The 25,608-nt window shown below is 42.7% G+C and overlaps 2 protein-coding genes across 3 annotated transcripts in view; one reads left to right on the top strand and one right to left on the bottom strand.

Moving 5' to 3' along the window:
- CDK15 (cyclin dependent kinase 15) overlaps window positions 1-15,423 on the bottom strand; it is a 34,121-nt gene extending 18,698 nt beyond the window's left edge. Inside the window, exons 1-9 of the mRNA XM_054278253.1 lie at window positions 15,313-15,423; window positions 14,289-14,438; window positions 14,054-14,151; window positions 13,419-13,498; window positions 10,117-10,211; window positions 9,267-9,329; window positions 7,145-7,268; window positions 6,455-6,575; window positions 1,457-1,550 (exon numbers count right to left, since the gene is read on the bottom strand). Coding sequence (XP_054134228.1) covers window positions 1,457-1,550; window positions 6,455-6,575; window positions 7,145-7,268; window positions 9,267-9,329; window positions 10,117-10,211; window positions 13,419-13,498; window positions 14,054-14,151; window positions 14,289-14,438; window positions 15,313-15,423 — 936 coding nt within the window. The remainder of the gene's footprint in view (window positions 1-1,456; window positions 1,551-6,454; window positions 6,576-7,144; window positions 7,269-9,266; window positions 9,330-10,116; window positions 10,212-13,418; window positions 13,499-14,053; window positions 14,152-14,288; window positions 14,439-15,312) is intronic.
- Window positions 15,424-16,971: 1,548 nt separating this feature from the next.
- ALS2 (alsin Rho guanine nucleotide exchange factor ALS2) overlaps window positions 16,972-25,608 on the top strand; it is a 36,787-nt gene continuing 28,150 nt past the window's right edge. For both annotated transcript variants that reach the window (XM_054277683.1, XM_054277682.1), the window contains exons 1-4: window positions 16,972-17,044; window positions 21,158-21,247; window positions 23,150-23,304; window positions 23,778-24,694. In XM_054277683.1, the coding sequence (XP_054133658.1) occupies window positions 21,228-21,247; window positions 23,150-23,304; window positions 23,778-24,694 (1,092 nt within the window). In that variant the 5' untranslated portion in view covers window positions 16,972-17,044; window positions 21,158-21,227. The remainder of the gene's footprint in view (window positions 17,045-21,157; window positions 21,248-23,149; window positions 23,305-23,777; window positions 24,695-25,608) is intronic.

Genomic DNA, 25,608 nt, shown 5'->3' with positions numbered 1-25,608 from the left:
ATGCTATAACCCTCTAATGCAAACCCACAGGAAATGTATCCAGAGATTTCAGAGACATAAGTGTAAGGATAGCCTTCATTCACACTCTGAGAAACTGGACCCTGCCCTGGCTTTGAACCTTGTTAATTGGCTAAGTATGGATTCCCCCCCCCCCAATAATTCTTCCCCCCACCCCTGTGAAAGAGAAATTCAGCATTTATTTAAATGGACTGAACTCAAGTCTAAAAATCTGACTTATGCAGTCTAATGGCTGTAAAGTAATTTCTCATTATTTAAATGAATTTTATTTTTTCTGTACTTTCTCCTTTGAAAACCCATGTTTCAGAAACACTCTATGCATAAGAGTAAATCCTTGGGAGAAAATGTGAAAGGGTAGACACAGAATCACAGAATCTGCTGAGTTGGAAGGGACCCAAAAGGATCATTGTTTCCAATTCCTGGCCCTGCAGAGGACACCTCAAGAATTCCATCATGTACCTGGCAGTGTTGCCCAAAAGCTTCTTGAGCTCTGGCAGTCTTGGCTGTGACCACTTCCCTGGGGAGCCCATTCCAGTGCCCAGCCACCCTCTGGGTGAAGAGCCTTTTTGTAATATCCAACCTAAACCTCCCCTAACATAACTCCAGGCCATTCCCTCTGGTCCTGTCACTGGTCACTATGGAGCAGAGATCAGTGCCTGCCCCTCCTCTTTCCCTCACAGGGAAGTTGTGACTGCAGTGAGGTCTCCCCTCAGACTCCTCTTGTCCAGGCTGAGAAGACCAAGTGATACCTACAGCAAGACCTAAGATGAATGCTTAGGTGACCTCGCTGTTGAGTCAGCACGAGCGGCCAGGAGCGCACAGAACCTGTCAGTGCTGCTGACTGCCTCAGCTCTGCCACCTGCCCTTGGAATGTGCCTCGCTTCCCCAGCAGGGAAAACAACTTAGGAAGGTCCCAAATATGTTGCTCTCACTCACTACTATCTTTATAAAGTTATTTCACACTCTCCATTATGGCAAATCAGTCTCTAAAGCCACACCATAAACTGGATGATACAAAACGTACCAAGTTAAAGTGAAGAAAGATCTGTAACAAACCTCAAGGTCTTGCCATTTTCAAGGTAATTCTGGAGCAGTATTAGTGTGCTGTATCCTACAGTAAGTAAAGGATTTAAAAAGAAGCAACAGAATTTGCAGTACCTGCACACCTTTTATGCCTTTTTCAATTTTATGTCACTTTAATTGGCTTGCTTTAAATTTTTGATGAGATGACAAACATCAAAAGGAAGTCATTTGATTTACTCCTGTGTCTGTAAGAAAGTTGCCAAATATAAAATGGGTTACAAAGTCTGCTATGAATTTGGCAGATTAGACCAAATTATTTCTGCTATTCACAGGACCTATGCTTAGGGCTTCAAAATTAACTAGGCTGGAGCAATGGATTCTTTTTCTCTTCCATTTCAGAGTGCATTTTACTCACCGCCCAGATCTTCTCCAGTTGTTCATGAGTACCAGAAGTTGCTGCAAATATTGGCTGACCCTGGATCATTTCCACAAATATACAGCCTGCACTCCTGCAAGAAACCCAAGGTATTAACTCATTCACATAAATGATATATGCATTATGATTGCTAGGATGGGTGGGGAGAGAGGCAGAGATAATTGTTGGAATGGAAATTTAGGAATTCTGATTTGTAAATGCAGAAATCTTGATACAAGTGCACAAGAGAAACAGGAAGGGAGCAGATCAAAGATAAGTTACATTCACATGCCTCCAGGATTTCAAAATCCAAAGGGGTCAAGGTTCCATACATGTCTATTTCCATCTCCTTTTTCTCATCAGCACCACCCACTAAAAAAAAAAATAAATTCACTTTTCACCATCAAGACAAGACAGGTGAAATCCTTGGAAAAGAAGCCGACTAAGCACTATCTTTTTTTCCAGTACCAAAAAAATGCTTTCAGGTCTCTGTCCATTAATCCTGTTACAAACTATGTGATAAAAGGATCATGGCAGAAGCCTGTGCATGGACTTTCCATGAGAAAAGGGTACAAAATTGGAGTACTTACAAAACAGGGAGGTAGTACACACTTCATGGGTTGAAGGATATATTAGATGCAGAAAGAACTCAGAGGCACTAACTACTATAGCCATTTTCCTTCAGAAGCAATTAGCTCTTTACTGGAAAGCTGAAGGCAAGATTCCATAGCATAAAAAACCTGGTCATAACAGCAAGTTAAAATATTCTTATTTTTATGTCATCCCCTGCTCTACACTTGCTCCAAAACAAACCAGACAGCTTAAAAAACCCAACATCTGGCAAATTGCTTCATTTTACTAAGGTGTATTAGTCCTCATGGCATTAAAGATTAAATAGTTGTGATCGAGGTAGAATTGCCTATTTGCAACTATTCTCATCTCCTACTATATGGTGTAAAACTGCACTAATTTACTTTTTAATGATTTCCTTCAATTTTTTCTACATTTTCTGTCTTTTCACTAAGCCCCATTGCAATTCTTCAGGTTTCAGTCTCATTCTTCTTTGGTTATATCATATTTGAGTCCTTTAGGCTCAACTCTTGAAAACCCAGCTTTGTATTACAAGCTCTGAAAGTATTATTTGCACCTGCTTAGCAATAACTGGTAATCTGTTCTGGTCATCTGTACTCCTGTGTTACCCTTTGCACCTTGTTTTTGCAATACTGTAGTTGCTTTTCCCACCTGGCTGTGGTCAGGTGAAACCCTGGCACGGAGCTCATCTGTGGTATTTATTTTGGTCATCCTTGCACACCAGCTGGTGCCAAGCCTGTTTGCAGATCCATATCTAACACTGTTTTCATAAACATCTCTGCTGCATTTTCCCTTAGCTTCCTGTGCTCTAACCTTGGTAAGTCTTGTGAGATGAGCTTCTTTGCTTGTCTAATATCTTCTTACAGAGTCCAGGCATCATGAAACTTAAATCCACAGCTTTTGCAACAAAGAGTTTTCCTGGTGTTTCATAGCACTACCACATGATTAGACATTACTTTGGAACCCACAGACAGATTCTACTGAGCCCAGTGGCATACCAAGACTGTTTTCACAGCTGATGGATGTACCCAAGTGGCTCACCCTATTTTGCAACCCCAGGGGCTGCTGTAATTGCACAAGTTCAACTGTGCATGGTCAAAGCAATTTGCGTACTCTTGATTTGCAGGGGGAAGAGAAACAACTGTCTGTGTTTTTGGAACTAGTGATGATGATGTTCTACCACAGTTTGCATTCTGATATCCTAGCCAGAAAGGACCATAAGACTGGCAAGAGCAGGAACTTTGGAAACTAATGGTACTCATATTAGCCTTGCAGTAGAGGCCTCAGCTTTCCCTCTGAGAGTGACAGTTACAGCTCTGACAGCATTATGAGGATCCTTCTGATAAAGAGGATGATTCAAAAGCATTTACTTTTAAATGTTTCTAAATGTTGCTTAGACCTGGGGTTGTTTTGCTTTTCCCCTTTTCCTTCTTTCCCCTCTAATATTAATTTCTCAAGTCTTCTTACCCCTTCCAGTCTATAAGTTTCGCAGAGGGCCTCAGTCCTATAAAATTGCCTTGGGAAGTGATAGGGCAGAGGGAGGGCTCTTTTGGGAAGAGGCCTAGAAGTGCCAGATATGTACACAAATCAAAACAGTGACAGTTAAAGTAGTAGGAAAAGTTACGGGGATATTCAGGGAGCACAAGCAGAGCTGATTTAGACAGTACAGTTGTATCCATCCGCAGTCCCTGGGGAAGGTCTGAACACTGTACTTTGCCCTCAGTCTTGCAGTGCTGCATCACACAGTGGAAAGATTCTCATCAGAATTAAGATTTAAGATATCTCTACTGCATCCCACAGTTCCCTCTCCATGTTTTAGAGTTTTTGTTGGCACTATTTTATATTTAACCAGAAATATATCCTTCCTCTTGTTCATCACCAAGCCTGCTTTATACAGTGGAGCCCTTAGCCAATATGTCCCAGTTTGTCATATTGGGGCACTGTGAACCAGGCTGAGGAGAAGGCTGTAGTGAGCCTGGCAGGTCCTTGTTAAATGACTGCATGTGAACTCCTATTCTACATGAATCTACAAGGGAAGAACACTGTGAGTTTTTTTCTCTTTTTGTTTTTTTAAATGGAAGATTATACAAGGAAAGACTGACTGAAAAGACATTTTAAGGCACACATGATGTTTGCAGCCATTAATGTGGCTGTATATAAAGCACTTGGTGTTTTTCTAAAAAAGAAAAAAAAGTCCTTCTGATATGCAGTGTAATCTCCCTGAAATCCCTTAATTGAATCTTCTGAAGTCCTGAAGAGATAGTGAGGGAGAAAGAAAGAGAAAAGAGATACAGAGAGATTAAAGCAGCTTTTCTAGTTAGTCCAAGAGCGACCAAGTCTCCTTCTATATCTCTTTCTTCATCTATTCAAGGCTTCATTCACTTCCCATGTGCCTCCCACTGACAGTATTGCTGCTCAAGCACACTATGCATGAATTGCAATAATGTTTTATTTTGTTATAATTGGTTTCTTTAAACCAAGGCTTTGACACCCACTGTCTCATGCCATTACCAAGGGCATTCTGACCTGCCTTCATGTAAATTGCAGCATCCAAAGGACATAGGGGTTTTTTTCCTTTCTTCCCAATAGACAAGTAACATCTGTGTGAATTCACATTATTTCCTAATAGACAAAAATTGAACTTAAATGCAGTGTACATCAAGATAATAAATGACTCTTGTTAGAGGAAGTTACTGAATAGAGCTCACTGAAGTACTCTCTATTCTCTCAGCATGACATCTTTCTTTAGGGCAAACACTTGGAATGTTGTTATTATAAGGAGGCGTTATAACAAAGGTGCCCATAGTGTGGATGTAGTTCAGTGGGACAGACAGCACTGTGCTGCTAGGGCTGGGATCTTTGTACACCACTCCTACATTGCTATTCATTACACCAGAGCACAGTCATGTAGTGGGGATGTTGGTTTTGCATAGGCAGAAATGACATGTTTTCTGTGCATAGCTGCCTTTGGACGGGGTCAGCTTTCAGGGAAAAAAACCAACAGGCTTATGCCTGATACAAACCCTCTAATCTGCTAGGCAGGCATGTTCTTCAAACTCAGCAGACATTTCTGAGACACTGTCTGGAGGGAAAAATGACAGGTAGTGGGGGTAGTAGACAGGACTATTTAGACTGGCTTAGCAGCTGGAAGCCATTAGAATTTAGCAAGGTTTTCCTCCTTAGAGAAGCCTTTAAATAATTAAATTAGCAGCAGTTCTAGGGAAGTAAACAATCTAAAAACTTCCGTTTGCCTGACCTACCCTCCAGACTTAGGTCACTGGAGTGTCTGATAAGATGCAGACCTCTGGAGGGAGATACAGCCTGTGAAGACCTGGAGCTTTGCTGTTTGTAAACTTAGTCAACCATCTTGCACATTCTTCAGCCTGCTGCACTCCTACCTCTTCCCAGCCTTTGATTCTGCAGTAGTTAAGAGTAAGTCCTGGTGGGACAGGTACAAGCAGAAGATGAACTGGTCTGAAGAAAGGGTGAAGCAGCAATACCATGTACAGATGTAAAATTGCCAGAATCAGGAAGGTCTCCTGCAATTTCACGAGCTGCACACTGCCCATGAGCATGTCAGGACTGTGTTGTTGGAAGTGGGCTGAGGTGGTGCAGAAGTAAGCCAGAAGGTAGATGAACCTTACAGTTAGCACAGCTACCATCCAAGCCAGCCCAAAAGACCACTGGGAGCCTGCAAAGCTTTCATCCTCTGCTGTTTTCTGCCCACTCTCAGAGACTCCTCTCCCATCTATGAATGTGCAGCTTGTTTCCTTTTGATTCCCAAACACATCAAGATTTTTGGGTAGAGCTCATAAGGAAACAAGGCTTTAACAGACACAGCCCTTCTCCTGAGTGAAGTACAGACTGCATCTGAGACATGGCCTTTGAGAAGAAGGACACAGTATCACAGAAATAATTAAAATCTCAGACATCTTTCTATCTCCAGACTCATTGAGAAACCCTTTAATGTCACATTCTGTTACCAAGGCCTAAGTAACTGATGGTGCAGTTGTGGGTCCAATTGTTTTCACACAAAACCATTTCTGCAGAGAGTTACTACTGGCTCAGCTGACTACATAGATACACTTGTATTGAGCAAATGTGTTCTCTTGCAAGACACAAAAATGGTCCATAGATGTTACCAGACAAGATGCATATCTCTCATAAATATTATCAGATGAGGTTTGTATCAATCCACAGCTGAGATGTAGTGACATAATTCCCAAAAACTTCTATGAACCCTCTACGAAGCTTCTACAAAACTCCACACTGCTCACAAATTTACTGCTCAGAGGTGTTAATTCCTCTACTTACAACTGTAACTAGTGTAACTTTGGCTGATTTAATTTAATTCAGATAAAAATATTTTTTCCCAGGGAACCCCAGAGCTTTGATATTGGTCAGTACCAAATATCTATATCAGAAGAATAAGCTGTAGCTCCAAGCAGCACATCAGGAGGACGGTACCAGAGTGTCACAACTTCAGAGGAGTATGTCTGTCTGGGGATGGACTGGGCACGAGAAAGGCCTGCAAAAAAACCCCAACAAACCAATAAAAAATGCTGTGTTAGGACAGTCCTTCTACCTGTACAGTGCATAGATGATAATAATTGGAAACAGGACATCATTTTCTCTTCAAACACAAGTAATCTCAATGCAGCTTACAAAGCAATTGGCAAAGAAAGTGTTTCTTGAATATACCTCTGGGGCAGATCAAATCAAGTAATAGGCTGTGTTTTACAGGGCTTTATCATTTGAGACTGAAGCAGCTATCCCAAACCAATGCCAAGAAAGCCTTTTTGGGTCACACATTGCTGTGGACTCCACACCTTACATTATTTTCTGAACAGAGAGGGGCTGATTCTTTGTTCTCTTGAACGAGTTTTACATGGCAGTAATTGCTCTGACTTAAATGAGTTTAATCCCTGCACCTATCAGTATAAATACAAGAAAAGCTGTACTGACCACAGAAATAGTTTCCTGAAGTTCAAGAAAAGGTTATGCTTCTCTGCCTTAATTGGCTGTGGATACAGATCTATATGCATGCTGCAGCTTTGGCCTGAGCAGATACACAGCTGTATCTAAACTGTGACTCACCAAAGTCGGCTAATTTGAGCTCACCGAGGCAACTGATGAGCAAGTTCTGGGGTTTCAGATCTCGGTGAAGAATGTGTTGTTGGTGGATGTAAGCCAGGCCACGCAAAAGCTGGAACATGAAGAGCTGGGAAAAGCCAACAAAAAAACTGAAATGATTTTGTGTGACTTTGCATTGATACATTAACTCTGAACTTTAGGAGAACCCTGGAACAAAGCAGAGACAAAGCAATAAGAAACCAATAAAAATCCCAAAAATGAGTAGAGCTGGCTGAGGAGGAGAAAACTGTGGTGGGTTATGACTGCCCTACAGCTTTCTGAGGTTTTTAGGGTGGAATATTTGGCCAGGAGGGCAGTTTAACTGTGGTCCATAAATGAACATTTTGGAAATTTAGCTTTTCTTTAGAAATGGACTGTTGATTGCAGGAGCAAAGTCAGCTTGCCAAAACACAGACCCCAGCTTTCAGAACAGCAGCTGTGCTGGTTGCAGTGCTCAAGACAAAGACACAAAGACACACAGCCAAACAAAATGAAAGCCTAAGGAGCTGAAGGTTTGCCCCCTTGAGCCGGATGGCACCAGCTGACTGGGTTCCATGGCCACTGCACATGCCACCAGTGGAGCAGGGAACTGACTGACCTGGCAATGGGAACTGTTGGCTTCAAGCTGGGAGATAACATGAGGACCTGGTTTTAAAAATACAGCAAATCAGATATGATGAACAAAGCAAGCAAGGAAGAAGGAAACCAAGCAAGAAAGGAAGCCAATAAATAAATATCTAACTCCCACCATCATGGTAGTCTAAACAAGCCTGGGGTAAAATAAGTTGGGCTGAAACAAGTTATGAAGTTTGACAACGGATAGAAATAAAACACAGCAAAAGTAATATGACTTCATCAGAGAAAATATATTTTTCACCAGAGGTTTATCCTGAAGAGGAAGAAAAACAGTGACACCCATAGGTCATTTTTGTATCAGACAATTGTCCCTGTAACATACTGCATATTTATATTCCATAGGAATCACTCAGAAAAAACAAACTGCATTTGCCAGCAAAAATGAAGCAAGCTAGATGACCCTCCTGAAGGAGCAGTAAATAATTTGCAGTTCAGTTCCTGCTGACAGTGAGTATTCTGGACAGGAAAGCAGAGCAGCTGGCTAGTGTTTATTCACAGAAATGCCAGGGAGTACATATTACAGCCATGTGCTCCACGTGCTTTACGAGCATGTCTGGTAGCAGCACCCTTGAGATCTGTGCCAAAACTGCTACACTGCATCTCAGATGTAGCTGAGCTTTAAGGATGTTTAAAATCTGAGGCCCAAAAAAACTTCATCAGAATTGGTGTTGCTTAACAACTATCTGGAAAAAGACGTGAACAATGTGGCAACATTTGAAGATGACAGAAGTATTTAGATTAGTTGTGATAACAAGTGACAGTGAGGAACTTCAGAGAGATCTGACAAAGCCAGATGAATAGGCAGTTTGATAAGATACAAAGTTATTGTTGACAGCTGTAAGATAAATTAACTGAAGCTGCTCAGGAAAAGGGCCCAGGCATTCACTGAGGACATCTGCACTGAAACCTTAAGCCAGTGTGCAGCAGCAGTCCTGAAAGTTAATTAAATGTGAAGATGCATAGAGAGGAGAGCAGGAAACTATTATAACATCAATCTATAAAGTAAGGGTACATGTTTGGCTGTGTTCAGATCCAGTCAATCACAAAAGGTATGGGAGAAAAAAAAGGGACTTAAATGACTGCAAATATGAAGATAGTTCCAAATGGGAAGAGAGTGAGATGTGAGAGTTTTAATTAGAGAGATAATGCATTGTAACAATAAAAGGACAAAAATTTGTGTAGAGATAGGTTTCCTTGCCACAAGATGTCATTGTTCTCAAAAGCTGAATGCCTGCTTGTACGCTCAGAAAATAGGAAGAGGAGCTAACTGAAAAAAGGCCTGGAGACTTGGAGACTGAGAGGGAGCTTGTTATATCATCAAAAGTAGATTTTCTCCCAAGTTTTTGTCATATATGTAACAAATATGAGTAAGTAATTTACAGTGACCATACATAGTGGAAAATAACTCTTCCTCATGCCTTAAGGGATACAAGTCTTCTAAGGAACTCACCATAACATTGCACAAATGGAGTCCTCCAGGATGCTGGCTCATGTACTGTGCTAGATCTGTGTGCTAAACAAAAGAGAAGAACTTGAGGCAAAGTTTCTGCTGTAAAATGCCTCTACCAACAATGCCTCTTCTGTAAATGGAAAAATATGCAACTGCTACAAAGCTGCCTATTTCACCTGGGTGAACATCTGGTCTGATGCAGCACACAAGCATGTGCTTAAGTTCTGGGCCACACCAGGGACCTGGCTGACCTGTTATCTCACCCAGCACTTGTGACCTGAAGCTGCTGCTTAACAGAATTCATACTTGTGCCAGAACTAACCACAAAGCTGCAATAAGAAGACATAGCCTCTGTATTTCCTTTATCATTTGGTAGACTATCTGCAAAAGCATGAGAAGTAGCAAGATTTAAGTGGAGAATTTTATTGGTATCCTGGTCTCCCCATGAGAGCAACTCACAGCTTGGTCATGGTAAGCCACTGGGGTCAGTGCCAAATCTGACCCCAGCTGGGATGTGAGCTCATATCATTATTTCCTATCCTTGCTGTGGCAGAAAAACAGTACTTTTATTGTGTTGGCAAGGCAGAAATGGAGGTAAATAATGTCTGTCACCCCAGTGGACACAAGACATGGAATTATTTTTGCATACAGCTGTCGCATATGCAGAAAGAAAAGAGTAAGGCTGTGTGGCTGGAAAGCAGGAGATCAAGAAGGAAAATCAATCATTGCACTACAGAATTACAACTTGTTTCTTTGTAGATGTCTCATAGAGCAGTAAATTCATTCTGCAGCCACTTCCCAATACTTCCCAGTACTAGCTCCACAGGAAGCTAGAAAAACATGAACTCACCATGTACTCAAAGACAAATGTTAGTGTCTTCTTGGTCTGGATAATGTCATGAAGCAGTACAATGTTGGCATGTTTCAAACACTTGAGAAGAGAAGCTGGGAAAACACAAAAGGAAGATCAACTTTACTGCTGCTGGAAATGGAAGGAGATCGTGCACAAAACAAGGCAGCGAAAATAAAAAACTGGGGAGTAATAGTCCAGACTTGGCAGTTCTGTAAGAAGTGGCAGCTACTGAGCCTGAAGGAGGATGGAACAGCTCTGCAGAGAAGCAAGCATCAGTGCTCCAGGCTTGGCAGAAGCCCATCCATCTCTCAGAGGTGGGATCTTGCCTCTATCAGAAAGAGCAGTTCACAGTTCCCATGTGTCAGCTTATAAATTGAGGAGATGTAATTTTTTCAAGGTAAATGCTGAGAGGGAGGACCTAGGAGCTCCGAGAGCCAGAATGCAGCAGAATGAAGTTACTGAGTGAATAGTAACTTGTATGTACCTATAAAACTTAGGCACACTTTTCTTTCAGCCTAACTATCAAAAGCATCATTGCAACTGTGTGTCCCTGGTCCTTAGGTCCTGACCTGCCTTTGCCAAGCCTTGTCACATCCAGGGTGTGGTGATGCAGGGGGCAGCACAGTCTCTGGCCCCATATAGACTACAGAGCCCTGACTTATGCTAAGGCAGGAGCTGCAGCTTTCTGAGCCTTTTGGCTGTGCATTGGGTTTGCTATGTTAGAGCAGGCTCCAGGCAGAACTCATATGAAAGGAGCTTCTCAGCAGAAAGTCAGCTTCTCAGTCTGCACAGCTTAATCATTTGCTACCTTAGGTATGAGACAATATAGCAGTAACTCTGTACAGAGGAGGAATGTGGGGAAGAGGTGAAGCTGGGATTACTTTGCCTGTAGGTCACTGGCACAACTGAATAATCTGACCCAGCTGTTCACAAACAGGGAACACAAACTACACAGAGAGAAGCCCCAAAGCCCCGAAAAAGCAGATGTCCCTGACTGGAGATCTTAGTTCTGCTTCTGACATAGCAGAATAGCCTCAGAGCTGTTCCAGACCCACTTTTTGCTGCTGATAAAACCAAATTAGTTTGCTGTCAGACCACACAGTGCTACAAATTTCATTCAAATAAGGCACTGGCATACAATCTTGTTTCAGCTGAATTAGCTGAAGCACACAATACAGAACATGGGCCAGCTGTGGGAGGCACAGTTTTGGTCACATTAAAAGCTGCTTTTTTGTTTTTCACACAATCTGAAAAAGATATTTGAAGAGTTTCATGCAGGCAAAGCAAATTTATACCGGATTAGCACTTTGCCTTTTTTAACCGTAACAATCTCACCTGATTCTAAAAGCCCTACTGCCAGAGTTACACTGTATTACACAGCTGTGGCCCAAGCCTGTGTCACTCCTGAGACTACTGAGCAGTGAGGGATGCCTGATTCAGCACAACTACTGGATTACAAAGTAGTTCTTGCACAGAGCTTGGTGTTGCTGCAGCTAAACTGCCTCTGCCATTGATACTAGTCCATTTAGCTACCACCAGTACGTCCCGAGTGCATAGCAGTATGGATGTTAAACATGCTTCACACTCGCTATGAATCTAGTAAAAATACTCTGGCTAGAGCCCATCTGCTACAGAACATGATAACCTGACTCTGTGATACCTCAAAAATTCCATATGACCGGAATTATTGCTCCAGAGGGGCAGCACAGAGGGTCCACAGTAAAATGGAGGATTCAGCGCCTGTGCCTCAATCAGGCTTCTGGGAACTGCTCCTCACTTTGTTGCTTCTACAACCCCCTGCTGGGGTGTCAGGTGCTACTGCCAGAGCCGAGCTTTAAACGCATTTTGTCTCTGCGGGGCTTCCTGGGGTGAAGCGTCTCTTTGTCAGCGGAGCACATTCCTCCAGAGTAGGAGAGAATGCGCCGCCTTAATAAATCTTGTGCTTTGTTTTTGCTGCTGACTTACATTGTAAATTTGAGGTGTCAGATGCTGCAAAGCCCAGCAGTGCACAAAAGACCTACTTAAAGCAGACCCTTCGTAGGATCGCCCGTGTTTTCTCCCATAATGAATGAAGTTAAGACTCTCAGCCTGTCCAGTAGAGCATGTTAAAGGGGTGCTGATCTTTGGTGCATCATTAGTTCAATGCAGATAAAGCTTTTAATGTTTATTTTACTGGTGGGCTACAAGTGTAAATGCAGAGCAAAAGCACCACAGCAAATGAGGAAAGGTAACACAAGCCATTTTTTAAATAGGCATATTTAGGTGTGTCTCTGCTTTCACACAGAATTGGACTAAGGACTTTGTAAACTTTCTTGTCTTAATTACAGTTATAAACCTGGAGTGGATTCAGTAACCTCTCTCATTATTCTGAGTTGACTGCTATGAGAGTCCTTCTGTGCTGGCGCTGCTCTGTGAAAGCTGGCACATCTGGTCCCTGACTCTCCATCCCTGTCACAAGATTAACCCTCGTTTCACAAGTGCAGTAAGAACTAAAAAAAACCCTCATGTGTGTTGTCCTACTTGGATAGCTTTCACTAATACCATAAAACAGACTGGCACAACAGTTGCATATTTCTGTGTATGGAAGAACACAGATTATGGTCTTCTTGGGATTGTACAGCAGATGAAAATAGAAACCTTGGTGTTTCAGGCAGGCTTGTGAACTTAGTCTGTAGGGAAATGTAAATACTTTCAGCCAAAATCAAGTATTTGGACAAAAGCATTTCTTTCTCCAAGAAATTGAGGAATCTGCCCAGTGTTCTACAAAGTCGACTGATAAGAAGAATTTCTCATTGGACTGAAATAACAGATGTTATTACACATCACTTTTATTGAAAGTATCTCTCTTCGGGCTGGGATCTGTGATGCTCCAGGAATTGGCTAGGAAAGTGTCATGGTTGTAGTAACAAGTCTACAACTGCCCAATGCAGCAGTGGCAAAGGCTGTGTACTTTCTAGAGGGAGAGAGAAAGCAGCTGTGAAGGAGGCAGCAAGCAGAAGGTGCAAGGGGGCCCTGGCACTGCTAGACAGAACATGCTCCAGCTGCAGCTGGCACTTTCCTTATCACAGGCATGGGTGCATCTCTCACAAGTGCATACACCAGAGATTCCTTCTCTGTCCATTCCATGCCTGTCCAGCCCAGCGTGAAGACATCCTCCATGAGAGGATAAGGACACTGAGAATTTTGGGAGAAGGACAGCTGGCACATTGAATAAGCAAGGAAGGACTGAGGAAGACATCATGGAGCTTTTCCACATTGAAACAAATGCTCTTCAAGAGTGATGCTCCTCTATGTCTTACCTTCCCGAATGGCTGTAAAGGGCACTCCCTCCTCTGCCTCCAGCTTGATCACTTTCAGTGCCACCACCTGGCTGTTGATCCTGTCAGGTCACAGTAGAAAGTCACATGAAGCTTCTCAGTGCTTGGCATGATAACACTAACAGTCTCCCAAGCAAACACCCAAGCAAAATTTCTGGGGCTTGCTGACCCACTCAGGCCAAACTCAAAGGTAATTCCAGACCTCCTCCATCCTGTGTGAGCTGAGACCAGCCCACCTGACTAAACAAGCACTGTGCTGCTATCCAGGTATTGCTAGAGCATGGCTTTGAGCAGTGGCCCCACTCCACCTTCTCACAGCTTTCCTGTCCCTGTGTGATGCCAGCATGACCTCATGCCCAATTTTTCAACTATGCAGAGATTGCTCACTTCAAGGAAAACCTTTGCTTCCCCCCTTGTTCAGCCAGACAATCTCCTGGCACACTGCTGTGGATCAAAGAGTCTTTGTGATGCCTCCACAGCTGCAGTGGAGGAGTTCCCTGAAAAATGGGGATGGGGCTTTGCAAATATCATGTTAAAGGCAAAACTGGACTTTTGATTTGCCTTTATCTGCCATAGGAGGTGTTTTCAGCAAGCACTGGGAAGGCAGTATTGCTCACCTGCTGATCCCCTTGTACACAGTCGCACAGGATCCTTCACACAGCTTCTCTAGATGTACATAGGATGTGGCAGCTCCAAATGGGATGCCTGGTCTCTGCTTCATGAAGAAATTGGTATGTGTTTTAGATTGCTGGGTCTACTAGCAGGTCATTCAGTAATTAAGTACTGATTAATGGCTGGAATAACCATTGGATAAAATATCTCCTTTCTGGCTCTCTGGATGCTGCACCTCACCCATTTGAACCCCTCCACAACATCTTGCTCCTGGAAAGAACCAGTGTAACTCCAAGGTCCCTGTGTGCTGTACCTCCAGCTCTGGAGGCTGTGGAGCTGCAGAGGCTGCAGAGGAGGTAGAGAAAGGGATGCTCTGGTTACATCTAACAGCTGGCATAGGAAAAGGGGACAAACTGTGTCACTGGCAAACTCCATTCTACTGATGAGTTTCTTTTCTTTCTCCTTGACTGCAGTGGCTTTGAGCAATGCACATCATTTTCATCTCTCTCTCTTCCAGTCATAGATCTCCAGTACTGGCTGTGAGGGGAGCAACTGTCAGTGTGTTCCTGTGTTGGTGAGTGGTAGCACTCACTCAGAACACACAAAGATAAAGCTGCCTTAACTGCAGAGGGTACTTCTGCCAGCATCATGCTAAAGGCATGTTATTCCCCCTCAATCTGAATTAATTAATCTCTAAATAACCTGTTAGGGCAGGGACCAAAACTCAAATGCAGGAGTGAAATTTCAGGAAGTTTACATTTATGTATTCTCCTCCCCCTTAATCCCTTACCCTTCACCTCCTTCCTCACCACTGTATAATTTACACAGCCTGTCAATTTGGCCCATACAGCATAACACTGCTGTACACTGCTCAGCTATAGAAAAAGGTAGCAGTGAATGGCAAGCAGGCTTCAAGCCCTCCCAAGCAGCTCTGTTGAATGGGTTATAATTTGTCAACACAGGATTTGCAATCTGTGGCATGCTGCCTCCTCCAGAACTGTAGGTTGTTGGCTGCCTCCCTGTTTTGCAATCTCTCACTGGCATAGAACTTGCTGGAGTGCAATCTCCTCTCCCCGCTCATCTCATCAAAGACACTTATTGTCATCTAAGGTAGATTCCTCTTTCAGTGCTTCACAAGCCTGAAGCTGCAAAGTTTGATGCTGTCTGGTTAGAAGCAAATATGACAGCTTTGCACTCCCACAAGTGGAAGCATCCAGGCTTCCCCTATCTCAATGCAGAAGCATCACAATATGACATTAAATACCTCTGCTGTAGTCACTGCTTCCATGTGCTGGAGGCCTTGGACTTGTTGGGAGCTCCTTCTCTCTGAACAGCAGCTGCTGCATCCTGGTCTAACAGCACTTACACACAGCATGTCTCCCATGTTGTCCTGTTTAAATTAAACTGTATCTCTTTTTTTCTCCTTGCTTCTCCTCATCTCTCTGTGTCTGTAAATAACAGCTCATATGACTCGCATGAGGTCTGTGCCTCAAAGGGTCTTGTGATTTCTGAAAGTCCAAATGCACCTCTGGAGTAGTTCCATTGATTTCAGTTCCTTTGGTACATGCCCTCCACAAACAGCCAACATTTTTCATATCTGAAGATGGAGAATTAATAAATCCAAACTTTCTGCTTGTACACACTTATTTCAGTTAAGCAGCTCTCAGTGTAGTGAGTTGGATAATGAAGGGCTAGGTTTCACACAGGAGCAGACCTTGCCTTCCCTCCCTGCCTGTAGCAGTTCTAGGCTTCAGACTTCAGCCTCTGGGCTCTCGGGTGAGCTTTCTGAGCACTGTGGCTGAGCTGTGCTTTCTGCAGGAGCTGTACATTGACTGCCCTTGCTTTGGCATTTCCATCAGCGTGGGGACCTGTCTGTCCCTGCTGGATTACGTGTCCAAGGGGTGCAATGAGTTGTAGCTGATGGTCTCGTCCATATGTCAGAATAACCAAAGCGATAATTCTGTCCACTGTAGAGCAGGGAATGCACAGGGGATTTACCCTGGATGTGGATGGCCAAAAATCCCCTTCTTATAGTCCTGCATGAGCAGGACTCACTGTGCAGCTTCCTAGGACTAACACCCAACCCACACAGGGAAAATGACAAGGGCTGAGGGAGCAGACAATGTCCTGTGGTATTTTTATGCTGACCCATTAGGTCCTTCAGTTTTCATTTGAATGTATCACATGTAATCTTCACTTTGCTTCACTGTTTAGATGTCCAAGAATAACGCTGTTTCCATAAGCATAATTATTTATTTAAAGCAAAAATGTCTTGGGAAGGCAGGAATGATTTCTTGTTGCAACCCAACCACCCGGCCTCTGCATGTCAGGGAGTAGAGGGGAAATGTCATAAAGAGAAGTAATCCAACTTTTGCCCGGTAGCCAGAGATGATAAATGAAGAAAGCATGCTTATAGCTGCTGATTGTTGTAACTGAAAAAAAAAAAATTAATATATATATACGTATAGCATGTGTGTATATACACACATAGGTGTATATACATATTGCATATATACAGATATTGCTCTATTTATGTGTACATATTTAAATGTATTCTGTGCAATCTATGCCTGTGGAAAAGCACACCGAGGCGTGTGCGCATGGCTCGCACAAACACATGCACACACACGTGGCAGCACAGCTATTCACACCAGGCCACTCCACCTTGGGCCTGGGGCAGCTGTGGCGCAGACTTCCTCCCCGCTAAAGCAGCGGTATCGGGCGGGTTTGCGGAGCCGGGAGGGCCTGGCGGGCGCTGTCGCTGTCACCGATCCCGCCTGGGCCGGCCCCGGGTCTTTTATTTGCGCCTCGAATATTTCCCGATGTATACCCACGTGTCGCTCCGGTCTCTGCCTGTTTTGTCCCGGGCAGGGACCCGTCGGCCTTCGCGCGGAGCTGGCTCCGCCCCCTGCGCGTCGCGCGCCCCCGCGTGAGTCAGCCGGGCGGCGCGAGGGGCTACGGGCAGCGCGCGGCTGCGGGCGGCGCAGCGGCAACAGGTGCGGGGCTGCGCGCGGGGCCGCGCCTGAGGGGGGGAGCCGCGCCTGAGGGGGGGGAGCCGCGCCTGAGGGCGGCCGCGCTCCCCGCGCCTGCCGCACCTGCGCTGCGGGACGGGAGCGCCCAGCGGCACCGGAGACACACGGGACAGGCCCTGCGCTGCCCCCGGCTGAGCTCTGGGACTTGGGGAGAGGCCGAAGAGCAGCTCTGACCGACCCTGGGTGTCCAACTCCACCCGCGCTGTGATGGGCTGGTACAGCACAGATATCGAGGTGTATTTCTGTCGGGTCTGAAAGGTCCCCTCCCTCATGGTGGAAAGAGACCCCGAACTGTAACTGACATGCCCTTCATCTCCTCCCACTTGCGTTTAAAGGCCCTGTTCCTATGCGTGCCTTGCTTGCTCGGGGTTAGTGCAGTTCGGCTTTTGGAATGTATTGAGTGATGGTGCTGCTGCGGCTGCAGCATCCTGTACAGGTGACGTGGTGTCCTGGTGTCCTGTCACTGTCACAGGCCTCCTCTTCCAGAACGAAAATAGGGAGCAACCGGAGTGCTCGTAGATGATTTGTGGTTAATCACTGCTGTTGTAGGGCAGCAGCTTATGTAAACTAGCTGTACTTACCACTTTCAGTTTCTGCAGAGTGAACTGTCTTCAGACGGGGAACCACATGAGAATGTGCAAAATTTAGGTATAATTAAAAAAAAAAAAAAGAGGCAGAAGGAGATTCAGAATTTTTTTGTCTCTTACAAGTGTGGTAAATTTTAAGTTTTTAATTGCATGCTGTAGCAGATAATTTTCACCTGTGTTAGTTTTTTCCCCCTGGCTTCTTTATTGCTTTATTTTGCTATCATCCTGCATTTGCTGGAGCTGGCGTTAAAAGCTGTGCACCCTTGCCCTCATCCAAAGGGATCTCTGCTATCTCTCAGTAGCCAGTTGTTTTGTTTTGTTCTGAGCAGATCTTACTCACACAATGTTAAAAGCAGTGGTTAATGCTGACCAAAACACAAGGGCTTCTTTAACTAGTCACACGTTGTATGTAAGCCACAGTTACCAATAGTAAATGATGTTGACAACTCTGTTTTGAATGAGGAAGCTTGGAGATCACCTCTTCAGATCCTGAGTAGGTAATTCTGTATGACAAACGTGAAGTCTTGGTCCTGCAAGTTATTGCTAAATGTGATGCAACAAATGTATTTAAAATGTGTTTGGAAATACGTAAGTAAACATGTGTGAAAGCTGTAGAAATATTTGCAGTGTTTATTGACATGAGGCTCATGGGAGTTCCAGTGTTGCTCTAAGTCAGGGGCATACCATACCTGCTGCTGCTGTTCAGCAGTGAATGTGAGGTTACCGTCATGTCTGTGGTGCTTGCTTAAAACTGGTCAGTGAAGAGCACAGTCCATGATAGTGAGAGAAGTGTTTGCTCCACATCATTCCCAACCGTGCAGTTGTTACGGTGTGGTAGCGTTGGATTTCTGGAGAATTAGCCTTTAACTTTGGAAGTGGAGAGTATGACATCAGTGTCATGCCAGTGACCATCTGTCTGTAGCACAAATCCATTTCATAATTGGCACTCCTTGCTGCTTTCCACTTGCAGCGTTGGAAGCAAAATGTAACAGTGAAAGTCTGGGCAGAGCAGTGGAGGTGCTGGTGTCACACTGAGCTTCCATGCACGGGTGTTGTTTTGTGCCTGGGCGTTCACCTGCGTGACTGCTACAGCTAATAACAATTCAGGTAAACTTCGTGGAAAGGAAACAATGTATAAATGATGTGAGGGTACGCAAGGAAAACATGTTTCTGTTGGGAGGAAGAAACCTTCTATTACAATTACTTTACTTAGTTTGTAGCTGTGGCAAAGCAACTTGTATTTTGCATTAGCTGTGAAATGGGAGTAATGTTGTGCTGTCCTAGGAGTGAATAAGAACTTGAACTGAACTTGAAAGTGATTTCAAAATGTCTTAAATATGTCTCATCTGTGGAAAGAAGACAGTTTGACTCTTGTTTTCCCTTATATGCAGAAATGTTTGGTAATGCAACCTGAAGTGTGAACTTCTGTAAAGAAAAGAATATCTATCATGCTCTTAGTTTCTAATTTGCCACTGTTGCAGCTTTCTTACTTAAGAATTATGTAAATAGTTTTTCAATTTGGCTTTGAAGGCAGATCTTGCAAAACAGCTAATCAAATGCCTGTCTTTATTTTGTTACAATCAGAAGGTTTCATGATAAGTACAATAATTTTTTTTTGCAGTTGAGGCTCATGAAAATGAAAAAAATTCTTTGAGTCCTTAAAAAAGTCCATAAATTCTAGAAGTCAAGAATTTTAGTTCCTTAACCTCAAATAACTATATGCAATGTAAATGGTATATTTGTTGATACTTCAATTACTCTATCAGATGTATTCATCTCTTTGATTCAGTGACCCACTGAGTCATTTTATTTGAAGCTAGAGTCCTTCACAAAGGAGGGGTGCTGGCATTTTCAAGAGAATGAATTGTAGGGTTAGGTGGTTTTGAGTAGGCTAAAGAAAACCCTAAATTTACTTGCTCTGAGCAAGAACACATTATGGTTCCACAATGCACTTCCATTTTCCTTTGATGTTTCATCAACACCTCTGCTGCTGAAGCATCACATGACAGTTCCTTTGTATTTGTGAGACTCCTTTGTTAATATTTTAGAAGTTAACTTTTACAGTTGTAAGTGGTTTTTTCCTTTTGTAGTTGAGGAAGGAGAGGCTGTCTTGAAAGCAGAACCTTTGTGGTGACTGGTGTGTCTGTGTTCCTAGAAAGTATGCTTTGGTTTTGGGGGTTTTTGGGTTTTTTTAGAGCAGGGTGTATATGACTTACCACAATACCAAATGTTATCAAATGTTTATTTCTTTGAGATCTGTTCCTTGCCAACTCTGAAGCCCAAATCACTCTTTTTAGGGTCCTATATCTGAAGGACTGGAATTGTTTGTATGCTGTGTTGTTTCTATATGTGAAGGTCTCCTTGGTAATTCATTATTCCCAGAACTCCAGTGAAAGTGTTGGAGGTTTTGTTAATTATTGTAATTATTTATCAACTTGATGATTACTGTTTCCAAGTGTGCTCTGAAACTTCTGTATGAGAGTTACAGGTCTGAATATATTTGGTCTCTTGTATTCATGACTGGCCATATATATTTCTGCATACAAAATCTTAAGATTACTTATTCTGGGTCATAATTTTTATACTAACTTATTTGTTTTCTGTTTTGTTACAGTGGATATCAGACAGCAACTATAATAAAGCAACAGCTCTAAAGCATTTATATGTGAAACTTTGAATAAATGTGATTCTACACATGCATTATTGTAACTAAAATTTGTAATACTTCATATAGTAAGGAGTAGATCAAGAGAAATCACAGTTCTTTTAATACTAAAAGAAGCCAAACAGCTCATAAGAAACAAAGATTAACTGTAGCTTTGTTTCATTCCAAGAAAAGCAGTACAAAGTTATCTTCATGAGGATGGAAAGGTGTGATGGTGAACTTGCAAAATGCAAAATCTGAAAGGATGAAATTGTGGCTAGAGCAGCCACTTTTTTCCCCTTGTCTTCCGTGGTTGTCATTATCTCCATAGGCACTCTGCTACCAGTTTGCATGAATGTTTTGGACTCTGCATTTCTGCCCAGGCACTATTGCACCTGCTAATGGTGATGTGTGATTTGCTTCAGGAATTAAGTTACAAATTCAACTCCTAATCATTTTCTGCTCATGCAAATCTATTCACCTTAAATTTAGCTGAGTATTGAATTCTGTCTTATGACTGAAAATGAATCAATTTTTTGGTTTTTGAGTGGTGTAATGAGAATTGTATAGAGAGATTGATGTGGATTTCTGCCTTTGAATGAGGTTTTGTTCATTCTGTCCTTACAACAGAGCCATTGTGAGCTAAGTAGTTAGGATGAGTCTGGCTGTTTAGCTTCTGTCTGCCAGCTCAGTGTGAGTGAACTAAATATAAATACTTGATCTGTTCTGGTAGTGTGGAAGTGTTTATTGAATGCAGGAGCTAAACCTTGGGAGGTTTTTTGGGTTTTGTTGTTGTTATTGTTTTATGTTGTTTGTGATTAAATTGCTGGGTTTTATGTTTTTCAGTTTGTGCAAATTCTATTGTTCCTTTTGAAAGAGGAGCAATTTGGTGGGGATGGAGTGCTGCCACTGACAGATGGACTCACAGGAAAGAAGGTGAGAATGAGCAGCTAGGTGAAACCACAGAGGCTCCCTGAAATAGAGCAGCTCATGGTCATCCTGGAAAATCAAGTGATATCAGCATACTCTTTATGTAACTTGTACTAAAACTTCCACTAAAGGGAAGATTCTTATCTTAGCTTCAGTTGTGGCTGGAGCACTAAAGGTGCTACAACAGCAACTTCTTTTTTAAGCTGATGGGTGTAATTTCTGGAGCCATAGCCACAGGCTACAGACTTGAAAGTAGCAGTCCCAAGTGAACCATACTGTCTGGTACCTGCCCCTGTGAATTTTGATTCTGGATCAGTAGTCCTCCAGTAGGCTTTTCTTGCACTGAGATACTTGGCAGAGGTCCAGATTTGTTTTACACTGTTTCCTGAAGACCTGTTAAACGGATAAAAGTGCAAATATCGGGTGTTGAACTGATTTGATGTACAATATATTGATGAAAATTCTCAATATTATAATTTTGTATCCTTTGGAGTGCTTTGCCCATCTGTGTAAAGTCTGTATTTTTATCTTAGGTGAAATATCCTTATATTGATATTAAAATTTTAAGCCTTTTTTTTTCTTTGTGTATATATTCCTTGATTGGTGCCTTTTAAATTTACTTCTATTCTAAACACAAGTCCTATGTATTTGAAGTGCAAGGTGGACTCTGCATTTTAAATCTGTTTGCATTTTAAATCTGTTTGCTTTACTATTTACTTGAATTCTAGAAGAGTTCTAGACTGTCACCTTTTAAATTTTTTCTTTCTTTTCTTTCTATTTTATAGAAAAATAAAGATATTTGGGATGGACACAGGAGCTAAGAGAGATAATTTGGTTTCCTAGCTATTCTTAACTTGAATGTTTCAGAGGCAGATTGCATAAAGATGTTCAGCCTGTGCACCACAGTTAACAAAATACATAGTTGAACAGATCCATGGCCTGCAGGAATAGGGCTACTTGCATGAGTTTGCCTGCAGTGTGGTGTATCAGAATAGCTTTTTTATGGGTTTGCTACAGGTTTGGAGTACATTTTATTTCTTGTGCCTTTTCTTCTAGACAAAGACTGTAATTCTGTCAAACCTTCCCTTGCCATCTTAATGCATTTAATTCCACAAGTTCATGTCAAGCTGCAAGAGCTGATTTATGAAGGGAGTGAGTGATTTGGCTATTGTCTAATTAGGATCTAAACCTCTTTTTTTCTTTCTGAGTAGATAACAGTCTAGTCTATATAAAATTCTAGGGAATTAAGCTTGACTCTTAATTTAAGTCTAGTCTTAATTTAAGGTAGGCTATATTGATGCTTAACATAACTTTTTGTATTTAAATCAAGGGATTCTTCAAATTGTTAAAATTGTGGGCTTGTCAAAATTCTGAGGAATTTCTTTGTGCTGAGTTGGAGAAGTTGCTGACTGAGCATTCAAACCCACAGTGTGTTGAAGTTTGCATAGTTCCAGTCACTCCTGCAAGCCCTGATAATTGCACACTATTTCAGGATATTTGTTTTTTCATGGTTCAGTTGATTTGAATAGCTGACTCATTTGAGTCTGGGCCACTCATTAAGAATTTACAAAGAAGGGAAAAAGCCCAAACAATCAAAACCTCGTTTTTATCTCTAGAGGTAGAAATGAAAGTGTATAAAGGATGAGCTCCTACAGGTGTAATGTTTTAAACACACTCTTAGTGGGAGCAATTGGTACATGGACAAGTACAAATGAGAAAAAAGCTTATGGTTTCAAACAGAAGACACCTTTTCATTTAAATAGCATTTACTTTACAATTTGATAATATAAATATGTTGGCTTGAAAGTAAAGCTAATGTCTGAACTACCAAGCCTTTCCTACACAGGCATTACTGAACCATGGAAAACTTCATCCTGATTGTGTTCCAATTTAATGCAATCTTTGTAGCTCAGAAGAGGCAGAAGGAGCCAAAGAGAGAGGCCTGGTGTATGTTTGGAAGGCTGGTTCCTGCTCCGTGACTCCAGAAAGGCTCCCAGGCCTCAGTGGAAAGACAGTGTTACAGGCAGCCCTTGGAATCCACCATGGCTTACTTCTAACTGAAGGTAATAAACACCTTAATTGTTATGCTCTGGGGCAGTAACAATCTTCAGTTATTGTCAAGTTTTTTTCTTTTAGAAGTGATACTAGATCTGTGTTTGGAAAGATGAGGACTGTACTTTGTGCTTTTCATACACATTTATATGTCCTTTAGTATGTTCTTAAATTAGAAAGGACCAACGAATACACTTAACTCACTTGACTGGAGCATAACCGAGTTTTTAGCAGAAAAGCATTACTTACTTTAACAGTGCATGCATGCACAGGGTAACCTTAGTGTGAGCAGGAGAACTTAACAGCAGCAATTGCAGAGAGCAACCAGCAGCCTTCTTATATCAGTAGCTATAGTCTTGTTGAGCTGGACTAAGCTAGGAATTCATATCTGTTTGTCCGAAGCAGTCTTCATATTTTTGCATTGGTTTAACAATTGGTTTTACACTCATACTAGGATTTGTTTTTCTTTTTTCCACCCTCCCAGGTGGAGAGGTCTACAGTTTTGGAAAGCTGCCCTGGAGATCAGGACCTGAGGAATGTGTTAACAGTCCTATCTTAGAGAGTACTTTGCTTGGCCACCGTATAATTACAGTGGCAGCCGGCAGCTTCCACAATGGAGCGGTGACGGAGAGCGGCGTGGTGTACATGTGGGGGGACAACTCTGCTGGCCAGTGTGCAGCTGCCAACCAGCCCTGCGTGCCCCAGCCCCAGCTGGTCAGTATCTGTGACTCTGAAACCAGCCCTCTGCTGGCCGTGCGGATTTTGCAGCTGGCATGTGGAGAGGAGCACACGCTGGCACTGTCGCTGAGCAGAGAGATATGGGCCTGGGGGAGTGGCTGCCAGCTCGGCCTCATAACAACAACCTTCCCGGTGACAAAGCCACAGAAGGTAGAGCACCTGGCAGGACGTGTGGTGCTCCAGATTGCTTGTGGAGCCTACCACAGCCTGGCTCTGGTACAATGCCTCCCCGTGCAGGAAATGAAGCCTATCCCAGAGAGATGCAATCACTGCAGTCAGCCTCTCATTACCATGACAGACAAGGAAGATCATGTCATCATTTCAGATAGTCACTGCTGCCCACTGGGTGTAGCACTGTCTGATAACCAGCCAGAAAACCACGTTTTCTGTCCCTCATCGGACACCCCTGGAGGGAAAAGTGTAACAGCTGGCCAAAGTGAAAACTGTCAGAAACCACTTGTGGAACAACACAGGCTTGTGGATTTAGAATCTGATGGACCAAGTGGCCTTTCCAGCAGCGATGGACGAGAAGATAGTGGAATTTCAAGTTCGGGAAATATTCTGTTCTCGGATAAAAAAGAGGGGAAAGAGTACTTAATTGGTTTGTCAGATAACTCATTAAATGAGAGCCTGAATAAAAACATCTCTACAGAGCCTGAACAGGTTGGTACCTAATCACAAATCACAGCACAGTTATAATTTGCAATAACTTCTATTGCATGTGTGTCAACATTACTCTCTTTACAAACGAAAAATTTACTTTAATATAGCTATGGTGTTTTTATAGTTTTCAAGTGGCTTTTTCACTGACGGTCCTCAGCTTTTAAGTGGAAGATTTTTTTTGTTCCCCACTGTTGTTCAATTGCGAGCCTTGATCGTGGGCAGCCTTGACAGTGCTTTAATCTCTCCTCCTCATGGTCTGCAGTACCAGAACCACATAAGCAAATTTACATGCTCTGTTTCCTGATGCATGGGTTTCCATTTGTGTGGGGCAGAAGGATTCAGTGGATCTTACTGGTACTCATCCAGTTTACCTTTAAGGTGGAGGTTTAATGTCTGTACTTGGAACAAATCCCTCACAAATCCATCTAATTTCTCAATCAGTTTAAAATTCTGGATTGCAGATTGCTAAAAGTTTTGACCAAAAGGTTTCTAATGGTAATAATGTAGGGGTGGCACAAACTCGTAAAAAGCAGTGGGAGATGTGTAAGTACTACTCTGTGTAGCATGGAAAATTATTTAACAACACTGTTCTGGTGCTATAGCAGAACAGTCAAGTACTCATTTCTCAGTAAGCTTCAGATAATTCTTGACATGATGGTTTAAGAGCTGTTTGTGGCTCCCTGACAAAATATTTTTTTCTGGGTTTTAGAGAGGGGAAAAAAAAAAAGGAAATGTGATTAGGAGCAAAGGGAAGAAGATAGATCCCAAAAGTTACTAGACAGAAAACGAATCCAGAATCTTGCAGCACAGTCTGGCAGTCCTTACTTAACTGCTGTCCTGTGAGGAGCCCTGCTGCTCTGTGGCCTAATTTGCAAAACTGACGCTGAAAATTTCTTTTGTCATTTAAAGTGTTG

Source organism: Melozone crissalis, unplaced genomic scaffold, assembly GCF_028551555.1.
Source record: "Melozone crissalis strain CALT ecotype California unplaced genomic scaffold, PUWL_Pcris_2 ptg000023l_1, whole genome shotgun sequence".
Lineage (NCBI taxonomy): Eukaryota > Metazoa > Chordata > Aves > Passeriformes > Passerellidae > Melozone > Melozone crissalis.
The sequence above is the reverse complement of the archived record's forward strand: the minus strand, read 5'-3'. Positions and strand labels throughout refer to the sequence as shown.